This window comes from Plectropomus leopardus, chromosome 5 (assembly GCF_008729295.1).
Source record: "Plectropomus leopardus isolate mb chromosome 5, YSFRI_Pleo_2.0, whole genome shotgun sequence".
NCBI classification, from domain to species: Eukaryota; Metazoa; Chordata; class Actinopteri; order Perciformes; family Serranidae; genus Plectropomus; species Plectropomus leopardus.
Genome location: NC_056467.1, coordinates 21,600,013 through 21,618,710, shown reverse-complemented (window position 1 = coordinate 21,618,710; position 18,698 = coordinate 21,600,013). Strand labels below are relative to the sequence as shown.

The window sequence follows — 18,698 nt, the reverse complement described above, 5'->3', positions numbered from 1 at the left end:
AGACTAAAAAGACAAATTAATGAAAATAAAATGCTCCAGGTGGATAGGGTAAAAAACATAAAATATCAACTAATTAATATCACCATGAGCCCTTTCCAGTTGAATGCTTACTTTAAGACATTTTTTTGTATTACAAGTTACAAGTTGGAATGTTATGTTTAAAAAATACAAATGGTACATAATCTAATTGAATATGCGCCATTTTGCATACTTTTTCAGAACAGAAAACTGAACTAGGATAAACCTAAATGTGTGTTTTGCACGTTGTCTTTCCATCAGTTTGAAAGAAGACCTTTTATGGAAGTGAAATAGTAATAATAATAATTATTATTATTATTATTAAACATACAGCTACAGTGCTTCTCATTTAGAAGCAATACACACATAAAAAATCAAGTACACTTACAAACACACATACATAAATATCTAGATACATAGTGACCTTTATTTACATATGCAAAATACGTAGACAAGAGTTGCTTGACCAAAATGAACAGAACCAATGGTATACATTACATACATAACAGCCCAAAATATTTTGATCTGTAGTGTCTCCTCTTACAACCGAAATCTTTTTTTGTTTGTTTGTTTTGTTTGTTGACATCTTAACACACACTACAGCAAAACTGGCAGATTTGTTGTTATTGTAAAAGCCGTTACAAAACTCAAGAATTTGTCACCAGTGTCATCTAGGACATTTGCGACCCAACAAGCCATGACAAACTGATCTCTCAATCTCAGACTATGAAGAACGACTTTCCCCCATGTGCTTGTTGACTTGTGTGTTTTCCGACACAGCTGAATGTCACACTTTATTTTATACCAAAAAAGCATTGATATCATCAAGTGATCACTCAGCCGGGTTACTACTCAGGCCCTTCTCCTGACCACTTTTCATCACACTTGAAGTTAACTTCACATCACTCAGAGTGCCTTGGATGTTTCTGTCCTTTTTCCCCTTCAGTCATTCTTTGACTGATGAATCAATAGTGGCTGTCAGAAATCCAGTCTGACAATGGTCTTCCTACGTAAGATGGTTACTGAAGGTAGAAGAAGGTAGAAGGTAGATTTATTGGTCATTTTTCAAACCAAGTTTAAAAAAAACGAAACCATATTTGTCCTCAATCCTGCTACATCTTTGGAGTTGAAGGATGAGTTGATTAAAATCAGCAGCAACTATGAAAATTCCATCCAGTTCTTTGGGTATGGTGCTGCTGGTGGCATCATTCAATTCCTGCAGTGCATTTTTTGAATTTGCATCAGGGTTTTGTGTTCAAATGGCTCCCACAAGGTCAGTCAATCCAGTGCAACAGCTTGATCCGGGATGTTAGGGGTTAAACCATGTCTCTGTCAAGATGTGCGCAGAGCCGTATCTGATCTTCTGTTGGTGAGTGAGCTTTAATTGCATCTCATCCTCTTTATTCTCCTGCGACCGGACATTAGCCACAAGAAGGCTTGGTAGAGGAGAAGCTCTCCCTCCAAGTAGGGTTAGCCTCACCCTGATGCCGGCTCTCCTCCTTCTCTTTGTCCAGCACTTTCAGTTTCATTTCTCCCCTCTGGTCTGACTTGACACTCAGCACATGCCACCTGTGGGGATCTTTTCGCAGTCTGCTGCATTCAGAAGAGGTCATGGTGTAAAAAAATTAGAAAAATATAGCAAAAAAGTAGCAAGGATTTTAGTCGCTACTGGCTGCTGCATCTACATGCGCTGCCATCGTCAAAATGGTTTGTACTGCAGTGACTGCAGTGACTTCTTTAATCCTTTGAAACCTTGATCGACATCACTTTTCTTGTGCTGCATTCAGATGCTTTTCACAAGTTTTTAAACCTTTGTGCCGTGATTAAATTAGTTTTGATTTCTTTCAAACACATTTGTAAAATGAACAACTTGGCAAGAAGTGTCAGAAATTGCAAGATATTAGTAGATTTCGAAAAATGATCATCATCATATACATTTAAAAATTATTTTACAGAATAATTATAAATGTAGATATAGATAAGCTTTTTTGTTTTGTTTTTACTTTCCCATATATGTGTTTTTTGTTTGTTGGTTGGTTTTTATTTGTTTGTTTGTTTGTTTGTTTTTTACTCATTTTCAGCTTTTTTTTGTACATTTTTTGTGTCAGTAAAGTAGCCAAGACATATTGTAGAGGAGAGGATTGTGTGTAGCAGGTGAAAGTTGGCTTTAAGATTTACACAGGAGTACACTTTGTAATTATATTTAGTGCTATTTAGGTGTCATCAAGCAACTTCTGAAAAATGCACTTGTTCCTTCTCTACAAACGGCTCCTTAAGCTGCAACGACAAACCAGAGATGCTCATGTGGCTGTTTAAATGTAATGGCATTGTTTCCCTCTAAACAAAGCTATGAATAACATCAGCAGATATGTGCAGGTGTGACTAAACAGAGGCAGTCTGTTAAAGCCTCCTCCCCTTGTGAGGAAGCTAAAAAATTCCAAGGTTTGCCGCCTCGCCAGTGTCCTGGTCCTGAGACAGTTCATCCTTTGCCTTTGCCACTGAGTGAATACTCCCTGTTATGTGCACAGCAGTTTGCACTGTTGGTATTTTCCCCAGCTAACACACTTATCTAGTCCAAATAATTCAAGGCAGTTGTGCTCAGTCTTTCGAAAGAGTAAATTTCGTTATTTCCTCAGAGACTAAAACACAGTATTTTGCACTAGGCTGTCATGAAGACAATTTTTATTTAAATGGGCGTGTTTTTTTTATCTCTTTTGTTCCTGTGGTGTACCTGTGTGCACACTGATAGTAAAACGCAGCAGTTCAAAATTACATGTGAAACTGGGGGTGTGTGTAGGAAGGTTGCACTTCTTTTCAGCCTTTTCAGTCAGTGTCTCACCTCGAAACGTGAACCTGCGTGTAATAATTAATCAACTCCAAAGGTGCACAGAACTCTTTCAATGCAGGACAAGGCATTTTGGTGATAACACAGATTTCTGCATTTCAGTGAAAGTTTATTTTTCCTCTTCTCATCCCATCCTTTAAAGCCTTTTCACAGAGAGAATAATGTAAGGCTTGAATACAGGCTCAGTAATGGGTATTTACAAAAATTGCCACATCCTCTTGTATATGAGGAGGATGTGAAAAGGGTGTTGGCAGTTTGTCTTTGTGTCTGGGGTTTTCCTCCGAGACTCAAGTGTCTATATCCCAGAGGCACATGCTGCGTCTTTGTCATGGAAAAGGCTGAGTCACACATTGATTCAATGTCGCCCCCTAGTGGCACCAAATGTACATTAATTACAGGCCATGGTAGGTTTCAAAGGCCAGGGGCAGTATTCACAAAGCCTCTTAGCACAAAGAGTTGCTCATAGTGACAAAATTCTAGGAAAATTCTTAGAACCAGGGTTCCCATGGTCATGGAACACCTGGAAAAGTCATGGATTTTCTCAAACTCATTTCCTATGCCTGGAAAAGTCATGGAATTAGTAAAAAATAATTGAAAGATTTTGGAAAAATCATGAAGTTTTGTTGTTTTTAATGAACATTTGGAGTAAATAACACAATAGTGTAAGACTGGGAAAGATGCCAACCTAAAGAACAAAGTCAATCTACTGTAAAATTAATATTGTCATATTTGGATATGATTTTAGCATGTGCAGGATGGGGATAGATAAACAAAACACTGTTGGGAGAAATAAATTGGTAGACTAGCCAATATTTATTGCCAATGTTTGTTATTGTTGCACAAAAATGGAAATCTAGCAAAGTGCCCTAAAAGTGGGGCAAAAAGCCCCCAAGCTGAAAACAAGCTACCAAACTTAATAAAACAAACTAAAATCCCTGTTCTGGTGATATAAATATCAAAGAAAACAGCTATTCTGATGAAATTCATTAAACGAGTGGAGAGTAGATTTACCAAATTGTGGGGGATTAAGGGGGTGAGTGCATGTTACCTCAAGGTACATGCACTATGTGTGTTATTGTCATTAAATTTTACTATGGAAAAGTTTCAAAAATTTTGTCACAGGAAATGTGAGGGAACCCTGTAGAATTATGACATTTTCTATGATTTTCCCCTTAAAGTTAAGACTATATTCTGGTGATGATAAATGTTATTCACAAAGCATCTTCGCTCTTAAAATAGCTCCTAAGGTGAGAAACTGTCAAGAGTAGGGAGCAGGACTTTCAAGAGGCTTGAGAGTTTCTTAAATAGAGGAGAAAAGGGTCTAAAGACAAAGAGGAAGAAGGAATATTCACCAAATAGTGGATGACAATGAGTTTACAAAATGCCACAGATTAGACTGTGTAGGGATAATGTTTTTAGTTGATTTCCTTAGAGATGCACTCACATTTCCAACCCAGTGGAATAACAATATAATGCGAGAAATAAAATAACAACACTGAGATATTTGGCAAATGGAAAAATGCAACAGTGCAGCAGTCTAATCACACAAGCATCACTTTAAGTCTCATATTTTGATACAGTTCTTCTCCACTGAGTGTCCACACCTTGCAGGCTCACAAAAAGGCATGTCTGTGACAACCAATCACATCTGTCAAAAGAATGCATCATACCTAGCAATCTCCTCACAAAGATAAAAGTTTCCCTGTCTTTCTTGCTCAGAGTTGTTCTGAGAATTTTCCTAAATCAACACTTGGATTCCTTGCTATATATTTTTAGGCTAAGTTATGAGCTCTCTGGGAGTGTTCTCAGAATGTTTGCGAATATGGCCCCAGCAGTGTGTGAAGTCTGATATGTAAAAACTAACATTTCTGTTTTTTCTCTTATCATTCAGCTTGACGAGACTCCCTTCCTCAACGGAAAGATAACGCACAAGATCACAGTTGTGCCCACTGCAAATCTGACTGTCTCTTGTACAGTGTCCAATGAGTTTGGCGCAGATAGCAAAACTATAAATGTGTCATCCAGTAAGTACAAAGTAGTTGCACAGTCCTTTCCTCTCTCCGCTTTGATAATTCCTTGAGACTAACTTGGTAATATGCCTTGGTAGATGTTTTCCTCCTGTGCTCACTAACTCTTCCTGTCTGCATGTTGACTTTACATAATGTTGAGATGCTTAAATAAAACCACAATAATCAAGCAGGTATGGAATTGATGGTAAAATCACACAATAGAGTAGATCAGTTGATAAACATGACATAATTTTTGGGCTGACATAAACCTTTCTGGTATAAACTCTGTATAATCCAGTGGTTCTCAACCTTGGGGTCCCAACCCTCATTAGGGGTCGCTAAATTTTCACAAGGGGTCATGAAGCATTCCTGATTTTAAGGGTGAAATTTTAGGTCTAATTTTCAGCACTCATTCATATTATTTTTTTGTGAATAGAACTAACTTGGGGAGCTGTTTGTTTTCCCCACCAGTAGGTGTGGTTCTCAGAGGGTGACACGTGGGGCTCTATCTCTTTATTCAGAGTCTTCACTCTCTCCTTAACAGCCTCATCCTGCATTAGAAATGTATGCAGTTAAAACAACCAAAGAGAATAGAATAACAATCAAGGATTAGGGAGAAAAAACACTGAATTTCTCAAAAAGAAGCTTTTTCACTATGTATTAGAGGAAAATAACAGGAAAACTCATTTTTGATGCATGAGAATAAGCTAAGTAAAAGGGATAGGTATAATAAGCTTCACCCTGCATGTTTTCAGTCCATATTTTTTGTTTTCCTTTTGTTTTTGTTTTTTACTTTAAATGTAATGTATTGATGTTTTTTGTTATTTACTATGTGTATTCCTCTTGGGAAATTGTCAACAGGTTGCAAAATAAATTACAACAAACAAACTATACACACAGGAAATAATCTGCTCAAAATCCATCCAAATCGCTAATTTTATGTGGAATTCCTGCAGTAATTGTGTTTAATATTTGCAGTAATTATGCAGTGTATCAGTTGTTCTCTATTGACATTGATATGCATTGAATATATATATAATATCCATTAAATATGTGAGGGGTTGTCAGTTTAGTCAATGATAGAAAAAAGGTTGGGAATCATTGGTGTAATCAACAAATGAGTTTTCCTTAATCCAATTTGAGTCCATACTAAGTAGTCATAAGGTAATAAAAAAAATATGAATGGTAAATAAAATAAGAAATGCAAAATGTATAAATAGCAACATTTATTTTTTGCTTCTTTTGAGGTATTAGCAGATTTCTGTCTGGTTACATCAGTGTTTTTTTGCCTTTTGATGAACACTGAGTAAGGATCTACCATCTATCACCTCTCCACCATCAAAATGTAATCAATGCATGCACTTAGCACTTTGTTCACACTGTTGTCTAAAAGCGTGCAATGTTATTATCATTCTTTGCTCTCCTTTGCTTACTCATTCCTGTGTGTTTGAGACAGCATTTCACCTCTTTTCCTTCCTTTCACTAAGTAGTGTGTATGTTGGGATGCTGGACTTAAATCTGTTCCCTCTTGTTTACTACTTGCATGCAAAAGTAGAGTAGAAGTAGAGTGCTTATTTTTCTGGCTATCAAGCTGTTTTGTTTTTTCTTTTTTGTTCTTTTTTGGTTGGTCGTTAATTTTATTTCATATCTGATTTCAGTAATTGAGGAGGTGAGAATGGATAAACAAGGTAAGTTGTAGCGGTCTTCTTGCTTGTAAGAATCAGTGGGAGGGGGTGTAAGTAAGATTATGGGGGAATCAAATGTTTCTCACTGATTAAATATTTACCTTTACATCACCTTGGACTCTACAACTGGAAAATCAATCTTTGGACAGTGTGTTTTCATTAATAAAACATGAACTGAAGGACTAAGAGGAGCGGAGCTACCAGCATCCTGACAAAATGTCAACATTGTCCATAATCCCATTGGCTGATGAAACAAGTCCCAAACTAATAATATCTGTCATTAACACTGAATTCAATGAGTCATAACCATGTACAGTGTGGATGTGTCCATTCATCAATGCATTTATTGCACATAATGCCTTTTTCTCCCCTTTCCCGTTAGTCTGCAGTCAGGCTGGAGATTCATACTGAGCTGTGTCTCCCAGGTCTCTCACACTTCTGTTTTGTTTTACAGACCAGTCAGATGGTAGCGACCAAACCAAGTTGGTGGTCGGAGTTGTAGTGGGTCTCCTCGTTGCCACTGTGGTTATTGCCCTGGCATACTTGGTGTACATGAAGAAATCAAAGTAAGTGGTCAACATTTGCCTTCCTACAAACCATACAGTTATATAATAATGATACAGATCTTTTTTAAGAGGGGTGTTATGGCAGCAGAAAATGAGTAAAGGGGCAGTTTACCCAAAAATCAAATCTGCATACCTTTCCTCTTACTGAGCTATTTATCAGTCTAGATTGTTTTGGTGTGAGTTACTGATTGTTGTAGGTATCGTATATAGAGATGTCTTCCTCATCTTCAGTGTCAGGGAACTAGATGGCACTTTGCTTATGATGCTTAAGGCACCAAAAAAATACTTAACAGCAATGTCTCTTTTCAGATATCATGACGTGGTTACTCAAGATAATCCACAGACCTTGTTGTGAGCAGTTTTATGTAGGAGCTATTTTCTTTCTATCGAACTTCAATCGTCAACTGTATCACTAAAAAGAAGTGTGCATCTTCTGCTAGCTTGCGTTGCCCCACGGAGCTAGGGTTACAGCTCCGAGAAGGATGCCCTTAATGTTTACATTTCATGCTGTCATGAGATCGAGCCCGTCCTTTAGTAAATGTGGGCTACACTTCCTTCTGCACGGGGATAGACTTAGTGAGAGTTGTACGGTAGAAAGAAAATAGTTCGACATGAAAATGCTGACAACAATGTCTTTGGCTTGTTTTTAGTAAACAGGTCATGATTTTTAGAAAGGGACATTGATATTGAGTTTTTCAGATGCATTTTTGGGGCAGTTTTAACACCACAAGCTGAGTGCCATCGAGTTGCATTATGTTCAAGAGAAGGCAGACATCTCTATGAATGACATCCCCAAAACTCAATATCTCACACCTGACTGTTATTGAATGAACTGTTACTTTAGGCAAAGGCAAATACAGAATTTTTGTGTGAAATGCACAGATAGAGATAGTAGTTTTGCATTACACCTCTAGTACATTCCTCCTTTTAGTACACGTCAAGTACCCAGCACACTTTTCTTAGGTTGGTTCTCTGTGGAAATAACCACAACTAGCTCATGATGGATGTTGAACTTATAACTTGCTAATGTAAGAATATATTGGCAGCAGAGTATGGTGGCTGTGACAGCTTAATGCACTACAAAATAAGAAAACACATGCATATGAAGAGATATCTTTACCAGCATGACCACACGTGCAGCATTTAGAAAAAATGCTGCAAGAAGCTGACAGAGAAAACTGTTTCCAAAAGTTTTCAACACCACTGACGGACAACCAGCTTCAATAACTTTATAACTTTATAACAAATTATGACAACAACATGCATGTCCTTCATTAGCTTGTGGTGTTTATATTTGCACGTGTTTTCTTAATTTGCAGCACAATAAGCTCTCAACATCACCATGGCACAGGGATATATGCGGCTTCATATAAGGGAAAGCGGATAATGTATATTAGATATTATTATGCACATGTGTAGTCAAACGTCATCATCCGTGTTTCACCCGTGTTATCATCCTGTTTATGCCATGTGTAATTACTACAGAGGTCAATAGTTAGTCATTGTTTATATTACTGATATTCCCAGGTTTTATAATTTGGTTGTGCAAAAATCCACCATAGATTTTTTGTTTTAGAAAAGCTGTAATGAGGACATCATATATACATTTATTGCTTAGTCTCTTAATGAAGATACAAAGAATACAGAGAACATGTACAATGTTTTAAAACAGCAAAAAAGTCAAAACAAAATGGCTTCTTCTGACTAAAGTCAATATTTAGTGTGAAACATGGAAGCATACAATCGTAACAAAAGGTAGCTCAAACAATCAATATTGAGCTTTGGACATGTCTTGAATGCTACCTGGTGTAAATACACCGGAAGATTAGTACTGTAAATCTCATATTGCCTGCCTAAGAGAGTTCAAGACATGCTAAGTGGAAATGGAGGTCACAGTAAGTATTTAGAACTTAAGCATGATGAGGTTGTTTTATTCTGAAATACTTGCATTTAATACTGTATACTGGTTGTATTTTAGTAAAGAGACTACTGAGAAATAAATATGAATGGTCATTATAACCTTGCTAAAATAAAGTTGAAAGTGGCCGAAGACTTTTGCACAGTACTATATGTCTATATTTTCACACTGTATATTTAGGTCTACTGCAGTAGATATGTTGCGCCATATTCCTACTGCCATATTCCTACTACTGCTAATAGTCCTGACTGCTGAAACACCCACAATTGAGAGATAATCTCGCAGTTTTATTTCACACTTTGTTCGTACAATGTGCTATGCTGTACCTTATGTGTATTTGTTTGCACCTTGGGCTGTGGAAATGACAATAAACAACTTAACCTGTAACCAACACATCATACCATATACTGTTCTTTATTATTATTATTCTTATTATTATTTATTATTATTGTTATTAATAATAATAATATAATAATAATAATAACAATAATACAAGTTACTTTGGAAGGAAGGATTATTATTTTATTATTATTATTATTATTATTATCATTATTATTATTATTATTATTATTATTATTATTATTATTATGTTTAGTTACAATGTTTTTATTCTAAACAGGCAAGGAAGCTGGAAGACGGGTGAAAAGGAGGACGGGTCTTCTGAGGAGGAGAAAAAACTGGAGGAGAAAGTAGAGGAGAACAGCCAAAAAGCTGAGGTGTAAAGAAACGGCAACCATCCTTTGGGAATGTGAAAGGTAGAAAACATTTCCATCATATGCCCAAATAAAAATGAACAAAGCCATTCTCTTTTTAAAATAACATTGTTTTCAATCTCTTCTTTCCAGTGAGAACGTGGAACTTTTGCACATTTCTCTTCACCTCTGTCTTTGGGGAAAAAAAGTGTACATTTGGATGACGACAGTTTGGATTTGGTTTCAGGGAGAATTTTACTAAAAAGCATATCCAAACACTCCCCCGAGCCCCTCAAACCCTCACCCCTCCATTGCTTAAAAAAAAAAAGAAAAAAGAATGGATACTGTATGTGATATACATAACTTGTCTGCACTACTCGTCTAACTCGTCTACTATTAGGATTCATGTTTGTTAGAATGGAATTTGGGAAAGTGAGAAAATCTTTTGTTAGTTGATGCAAGTAGAATTACTACTAGACCAGTTGCCTTTGCTGTAAGGACGCGTAGGCTTGCGTTAGTCTGAATCTTTGGTCCTCTGAGACATAGCAGGGACTGAGGGACATCATCGCCATGGCTTCTTAGCTTCACCTCATCACGGTCAAAAAACCTCTGCCTTCAACATCAGTGTACCGAATTGGTTTATTTGTGTGTTCATTTCAGTTTCTGTTAAATCGGCCATAAAAAAACATTAAAATAGAGATGAAATCTGAAAGGGCTAAGGGTATATTGTTATACTCAGCATTAGTTATAGATGGTAATATAATTTGCATTGCAGGAAGTAGGTGATGTGACCAAGAGGGTTTTATTTGGCATTACATGATTTTATTTTTCTCTTTACCTCTTTCAAAGTAACTAGAGAAAATGCGAAACTCATTTGATTTATTTTTTTTCAATTGTACTGTACTTTCAGCATAACCACAGTATAACACAAGCAGGTAGATTATTGAGAGAATGTATAACTCAACTCATATAACTGGCTTTAATTTGGCTGTACGGTTTGTTTTACATAAAGCCATTGTTTGTTTTCACAAACGCCTGTGAGCCTGTAGCAGTGAAAGGATTTTTAGTTCCAAGACTGTAAGTAAATTCTCCATTTGTGCTCCATCAGTGTTGATATGTTTATTGTGTAGCTTTGGCATCCATTTTTAATGGAGCACACAAACAGGATGAGGTGTCTCGCCATCATTTGTTTGCCTTCTTTTGAAAATCTACCTGTTATTGCTTCAGTTTGTGATGTGCACTAGGGTTCATGTTTTCATGTCAGATTTGTGTAGAATACGATGGAATGCGCGCAGCTGTACATGTCACAATTTTGGTCCGTTTAAGAGCATTTGCTAAATTTTGAAAATGTATCAAGACCAGGATGTCATTGTGAAGTATGTGAATTATTTCTCTTTCTTTTTTTTTTTTGCTATTTATATTGTGCAAGATGAAAATGTCCTGGTAGGCAAATTCATTAATCGTCACATAATTCGTAACTTGGATTGATAGCGTTGGTAAATTTGCTTGCAGACTTTACAAAACAAGATATAATTAAGTTGTGAGTCATCAGTAGGTTGCTCAGCGTCTGGTTGAATAATAAATTCAGCATGTGATAATCTCAGACCTCCAAGCTGCTGTTTGTTGCCTACCTTGTGTAAAACCATCCAATTGGAAGAATGACCAAAGAGAGTGAACATTGCCATGCAAGTATTGTAAATATCTGATGTTTGTTTTTGTACTTTTGTTTAAAATAAAATGTACATTTGGAAAAGGTATGCCCACTGAACATTAATTGTGTTGTTACAATTTACACATTTTTCATCTTTTAAAATAAAGAGCGACACGGTTCAGAAATGTTTTTGCCTTGTATGCATGTGGAAAAAAACAGCTTTTGGGGGTGATAATTACCAGAGACACCACAATACAATTTTATTATATTATTAACATACTTAAATATTGATACATCTTGTGGTATTCTGAGTCCTGCACTAACATAAATTGTGATATATTGCAGTTAATTACCTTTTATAAAACGCAAATTATGTCCCTAAAGGACAACTTTGTCAACATCTGTTTTATCTAATAAGATTAAGTCTGTTCATCTCAGAGCAGTCACTTTTATTATTGCAAAATGTGTCTAGCAGACTAAACAAGAAATTGATGATATTATTTTAACCCTTTGAAACACGAGCAAGTCGGCTTGATTTCTCTCAAAAACATGGGAAGAAGGCAATGAGCAATGAAAGGAGAAATGACCCAAAAATGAGTTAGAAATTAGTTTAAAAGCACAAGAAAATTACCTTAAAATCTGAAAAAAAAGATCAAATAAAAAGATCTGACAGTTTTTGCAGTTTTCCCTAGCTTTCTTCCCCTAGAAAATTATCCCTAGCTTTTTCTCAAATTATTTTATAAATCTACTATTTTCCAACAATTCATGGAACATTTATAATCAAAATTCTTATTGCCTTTTTCCCATGTTTTTGAAAGAAATGACACCAATTTACTCAATGTTGTTAACCCTAGAAACATCCTAAAACCAGAGAAATGTAAATATGTAAAATGTAAATACTTGTGAAAAGCGTCTGAAAGCAGCACAAGAAAAGTGATGTCTCTTCAGGTCTCAAAGGGTTAATATGCCACCAGAGCAGAAAATCAAATGAGTGGATGGATTGGTATGAGATGTGCATAAGCTGTTTGTGATCATATCAGATTCAAAACCATTAACCAGTAGTCCAAGCACTGCATATAAGTACAATTTTTAGGTAAACTACTTTTTGCTACTATAGCTCTTCACCACATTTTTAAGGGAAATATTTGCACCTTTTACTCAGCTAGATTAATTTAACAAATGTAGTTAGGTGCTTACAGCTCTACTTAAAATTTTATTCACAAATTATATGATCAACACCGAAAATATAACAGAGGTGTGGAGTTACATGAGTCTCAAATTTGATGATTTTAGACCCAACAAAATCAAACAGGACTTACAACTCGACCTGGACTTTAACACCACTGAGTTGTGACTCAAGTTGGACTTTAGCCTTTTGACTTGAAAACACTTGATCCCTTCCCTGAAGTCCAAAGATTAAAACGTTATTATTATTTAAAAAGTGTACCATAAATCAATTTATTTCCCTTATTTCCTGAATCAACTAACATTAAGTCAGCACTTAATTCGCCAGATCCACTTTGTTTGAACCCATCTGACAGCATCCAGTCAAGGAGAGAACCACGAAAATCTAGCATTACGTTACTGAGCACCTGTTGGAAAAAACAGAATCAAAGATAATGTAGCTCATGTACAAAATCTACTCGCAAAATGTGCAGGTCAAAAATTACAGTTGGAGATACAGCAACTTCCTATAAACTAGGTTTGATAAATAAGTACAAATTTTTGAGAAGCTTTTATGACTTGTAAATGAAATATATATTACTCTTGTTAAAATGGCATTACATTTGGTAAAGAGCGCAGTATAGAGACTCAAACTTTAGGGCTTGGGACTCGCCTGTCTTGACTTGGAACTTGCGGCCAAAGACTTGAAACTTACTTGTGACTTGTAAAACAATAGCCTGGCCTCACCTCAAAAATATAATGCATTTTTACAAAGTAAACTACTCAACACACAGCATGGAGAATGATTTTACCTTTAAACTTTAAATACGCTTGACTACCTCTGTATAATGCATTGTTTTATGTGGTATTACAACTGAAAGAATGTGAATACTTTTTCCAATAACTTAATAATATACAATGGCAAAACTATATATTTGTAATCTAATTTGACTGGTTTCACTGCAGCTGCCTTTCATGTAATGTCATAGCTGTAAACGTCATGGAAACCATTAAGTTCACCGTCTGAAGCAGAAAAGGCCTGTGAGGACACTCATGAAAAGAAAAGGTAGGAAAAGTTTGATTGGATTCTGCATTTTGTGAGCCTTGAAGCCCCACAAGGACAGAGACTCTGATTTGATTAAAAAGTACCTCAGCTTGAAGCATAAATTTATTTTTTTCACACAATCAAAAAACATGTTATTTGTCCAATAATCTAATGAAATGCAAGGACATTCACAGGTCAATGTCGCCGGCAGGTTTAGTCCTTTGACTGTGGCAGTAAGAGCTCTGCATGTATTTAGTTTTATCTTTAACCAGCATGATGCCTATTCTCCAAAAAACGTGCACACTGAGAATTTTAAATGGCATAGACGTCATCACCAGATGGTCTGTGTAAAATTACATAAAATGAACTTGCTGCCATCCAGTGGTCAAAGAATATACTGAAACGATCCGTGTCTGAATCCAGGAAATATCTTTGAAGTATTTTTTTCTCTGAAACTGCTCATACAGCTTTAGTCTGAGTATATGGGCCAAACAGTGGGCTTTAAATTATATCTGTTTATTTTAAACTTGATATTGTGAGGATAAAACTGGTCAAAGATCAGAGCTCTGCTTAGATGAACATCAAACGTAAGGAAAATAGCTATATTTGTGTTTTTGTCAGTATCACAAGAAAAATTAATCACAGTTTTTAAATTCTTTGAAAGTAGTCCAATCACTGATAAAAAAAAAAATCACAGTCAGCTATGGGGTTGTTGTTTTAAACACACTGTAGTTCAGGGATGCATCACTACGAGCCCACAACACTCCAATATATTGTTAACGGGGTTATTATCAGATGTATGGACTCACATCATGAGTCCATACATCATGACTTGGACTCGAGAAGAACGTAACACTTTAGATTTGACGAAATCAAAAAAGACTTGCAACTCAACTTGGATTTTAACACCAGTGACTTGTGACCTCACTTGGACTTTATTTTAGTTTCTTATCATTCCTTCCCCAGATCTCAAAAATGAAAAAGTAAAGGAATATTTCACCCACAAGATGACCACTTGTAAATCAACTAATCATGCTGTGTTACCTTGAATTCATGAAGAAAACGTTTTTCTCACATGCCTCAGTGGAAAAAGGCAAACATTGATTCAGTGATTGATTGGGTACCACATTTAAAAATGACAAAACTATATCAAAACATCCATTTACAAACTCTTACACAAGTCATGCAGTATAATCCAAGTCTCATCTATCCAGGCATATGCTCAGTACTTCCCAAACGTGCATTTTGCTAAAAACCTTACTATTGGAATCGGGCTTTAACCCATTCAGATCCCTCATCCATTCCAAAGGACAAAACATTTCTAGGAAATCTAGATCTAGGGTTAATGCCATCTGACTTATTTGATGGGATGTCTATAAGCCAATCACAGTCTTCTACATCATCTAAAGTGGACTTCAGTAGAGCCACACGCCCATTTAACAACATGGTGGCTGACTGTGAGGTAAGGGGGAAGCACAAGGCAGGTTTCAGTCTATAAATCATATTATTAAAGTACATAATCTGTGCTTAAATTCTGTTTAAAGTAAACATGAGCTGCTATATTACTTATACATGTTGAAAAATCATATGACAGATGTAGAGTTTTTACTCAGGATTATTAAAAAAAATTCTGTCCATGCCAATGGAACTGAGTGTCAATTGAAAGTGAAAAGGGAAAATACAGCTTAAATAGGGAAATAATGTTCAGATTTCATTTTCTAATGATACAGTCAGCTTTAGATGAATCTTATTGATTGTGTTTGCAGAATATTAATCTCTGGAGGTTTTCCACATATTATTTTTAGGAGATATATTTGGAAGAGGATATTTTGAGTCGCGAGAAAAACGATTAACAGTATCTATGTTATGATTTTAAAATATTTCTTAATTCATTGACATGAGTTCATTATTCTGCATTAAAAATTTTGTCCTTTGGAATGGGCAGAAAAAATAACCCATAATAAAGTATACTAATAAAAAAACGGCTAATAATAATGGACGTTTTGATAAAGTTTTGCTGTTGTTAAATGTGGTCCCCAATCATTTAGTATGTTTGCTGTTTTCTGTGGAAGTATGCAAGAAAAATAAAGTTTTCATAACTAATTCAAGGTAACACAGCTTGACTAATTGATTTACAGAGATGGTCATTTTTGGGTGAAGTAGCCTATTCCCTTAAAACCGGAACTCGGATTATCAAAAAGTAACTAACACAAACAACAACAACATAAAAAAAAATTCTAAGGCTTAATTGTATTTGTTTAATTTAGTTTGATATGTTTTGTGCATAAATGCTGAAATTGGTTGAATCACCTGTCCCTTTTGTTGCTGAAATGTTATCCTAATTTTAATGCCAAAAATAATTGTCATTGTATCCTAATCAGCCTGTTTTGCGCAGCTGTATGGAAGTCAGAACCCACTGTCACCAAAATGCTGTCTTTGTTTTTCCAAATCCTCAGGACTGCAAGATCTTTCAGAGATATGGCCAAACTGCATAGACTTTTTTTCTTTCCTTTTTTTGTGGACTTTGAACATTAGGTGTGTTTTGACAGTAGTTATATATTCATCTTACAAAACATTGTTTTCCTTTGCTTTTTGTGCATTAGGGTCTCTGTGGTGACTGCTGGGGTTTATGTGATGTGGCTGCATGTGATGCAGACTGCTGTTGTGGGCTAAAAGTAACCATTTATGGTCAATCACTCACTGATGGCACTCATTCAGATACACCAGATACCCTTTGACTATAGTGCTGGTGTAGCAAGTAAAGATGTTAGGACAAACACACAAACCGTTAATGACAAAAAAGTAAGCATAATGGTGTTTTGAAGAAATAATGTATTTGCCAGTGAAAATACATGCATGCATCAATGTGTTGATTTACTGTGTGTTTTAAGTTTGTGCTTCACTTACAATTTGATAAGCTTTTGGTATGGTTTTTGCTGTAGTTAAATGTCACAGTACAACGTCTTCTGTTGAAAAAATTCTGTCTAAACAAATTGTGGAATTGATAGAGAAATCCTCATTCAGGGCTGAAGTACTGTGCAACATTGTGAGAGAAATTAAGAATCTTTATAAGAGTCAGTGCATTCAGTGGGTTATTTTGAAGTCTTTAGGCTCTGGTAATGTAGCCTAGTGTAATAATTTACAAAAATGCATTGAGATTAAATAAAGAGAGAGAGGTAATTTGAATATTTAAGTAGGCTAAGCAAGTACTCCTGTAATTTAACTCATCTAATGATTTGACTCAGCAACTTTCACATGCATTGGAGCTTTATGATGAGATGTCAGGGGAAAGGCCTTTTCATCCTTTAAAACTTGGGCATATTGGCTTGATTTCTTTCAAAAACATTTGAAGAAGGTAATGGCCAACTTCAGAGGGAATTAATTATGCAAAAATTAGCAAGAAATTAGGAAAAAGTACAAGAAAATTACCTGAAATTTAGTAACAAAATATAACCTTAAAAAAAAAACAACACCTAAACGAACAAACAAAACACCTGGGAAAGTTTAAATAAATGGAGACAAACCACTTGAAAGAAACAACTTAATAATTAAAATAATGATGTAATAGAATTTTAAATATCTAATTCTGATAATTATAAATACAGATCTCTGAACATTTTCCCTAGCTTTTTAAAAATAATTGTCTAAATCTACTAATTTCTTGCAATTTACAGGACATTTCCATTTTTTTTGCCATGTTTTTGGAAGAATTGCCCAGGGTTCAACAATGCCTATCATATGTAATATAGACATCTATAGTCGCTATCTTTGAAACCATGATTTTGGACACTTCAATAGGAATGTCTCATTCAGACAAACATCGGCTTTGTTAGATGTGTTGTTTCTTGTCTGGTCCTGCCACCGCTACAAGGCGTTCAGTGTGATAATGTTCTGTAGTCTCATTTAGCTACTTGTTAGCAACTAACTTTTTTAAGACACATAAAAGCTTCAAAGTTTGTGATTGGGGTATTTATGACTTTTTATGTCATAGAACAAAACGTGAGAAGCCCTTAAGCTTACAGACCTTATTTAAAGCTTCTAACGAAAAACCCATTCTCAAAAACCCACGACTTTGAGACGAGGGAATCAGTGGTGCTGAAATGCTATCATTTCTGGGTTTTAGGCCTCATTACTGTGGTTCTCTATAGTTACGCACTGATTTGTAATGTAAAACTGCTTTTGTCAGTGTTTTACAGGTTTTAATCACCTGGTCCCTTTGTTTGGGAGTGAGGGAGACCTTGTCGGCTCTGGGTATAAACCTCCTGAGAATCTGGATCAGAAATAGGTAAGCACACATTAGCAGAAATCCCCCTGAAGAATGAACATTAGAGGAATTCCAACCAGAAGTTTCAGCTGATTGCAGTCTTCAGTCTTCACCACTAGATGCCACTAAATCTCTCTAAATCTTACACACTGGCCCTGAAACTAACCAAATAGTTTTCTAAAGTAAAAAATCAACATATTTTTAATCATCTTTTCATAAACAATGGATATATCCTAGAAATTTCCTGTGACTCTGTTTAGGACATATTGTGCCTCAAAACAGGACCATTGTGCCCTGATATTTATTTTGTGTAACATTACAATGTAGAGGTGGTCATTATATAACACTTTAAAACCTGGATTGACATCAGTTTTCTTGTGCTGCATTAGGACGCCTCTCGCAAGCTATTTGCCCCTTTGAAACCTGAGCAATCTGGTTCGATTTCTTCTGAAAATATAAGACAATGACCAACTTAGCAAGAAATAACGCATTAATTGCAAGATATTAGTAACACATGACAATAAAATAACCTCAAATCTATTTTTTTAAAAGTGGGATTATTAGAAAATTATCAAAAACAAAAAAGAAAAAAAATGAGAAAACTACATTTTTTAACTACAATATTTTTATTTATGTTTAAAATTGTATATGAATACATACATTTTACTATTTTCGGCACTTTTTATGTCATTTCTTTTTGTTTGATTTGTTTTTTTATTATTAATTGTTTTGCTTATTTTCAGATAACTTCCCAGACTATACTTTTTTTTTTTTTTGCAGTTTTTTGTGCCATATCTTGTTATGTTACTCATTGCAATCTGATCATGTTTTTGAAAGAAAT

The 18,698-nt window shown here is 35.4% G+C and overlaps 1 protein-coding gene across 2 annotated transcripts in view; it reads left to right on the top strand.

Moving 5' to 3' along the window:
- LOC121943164 (CD166 antigen homolog) overlaps nt 1–11,549 on the top strand; it is a 56,514-nt gene extending 44,965 nt beyond the window's left edge. Inside the window, exons 12-16 of one of the 2 annotated variants that reach the window (XM_042486606.1) lie at nt 4,755–4,887; nt 6,531–6,560; nt 7,012–7,123; nt 9,661–9,796; nt 9,887–11,549. In XM_042486606.1, coding sequence (XP_042342540.1) covers nt 4,755–4,887; nt 6,531–6,560; nt 7,012–7,123; nt 9,661–9,763 — 378 coding nt within the window. In that variant the 3' untranslated portion in view covers nt 9,764–9,796; nt 9,887–11,549. The remainder of the gene's footprint in view (nt 1–4,754; nt 4,888–6,530; nt 6,561–7,011; nt 7,124–9,660; nt 9,797–9,886) is intronic. The other variant, XM_042486607.1, reaches the window with a different exon arrangement.
- Nucleotides 11,550–18,698: the final 7,149 nt, after the last annotated feature.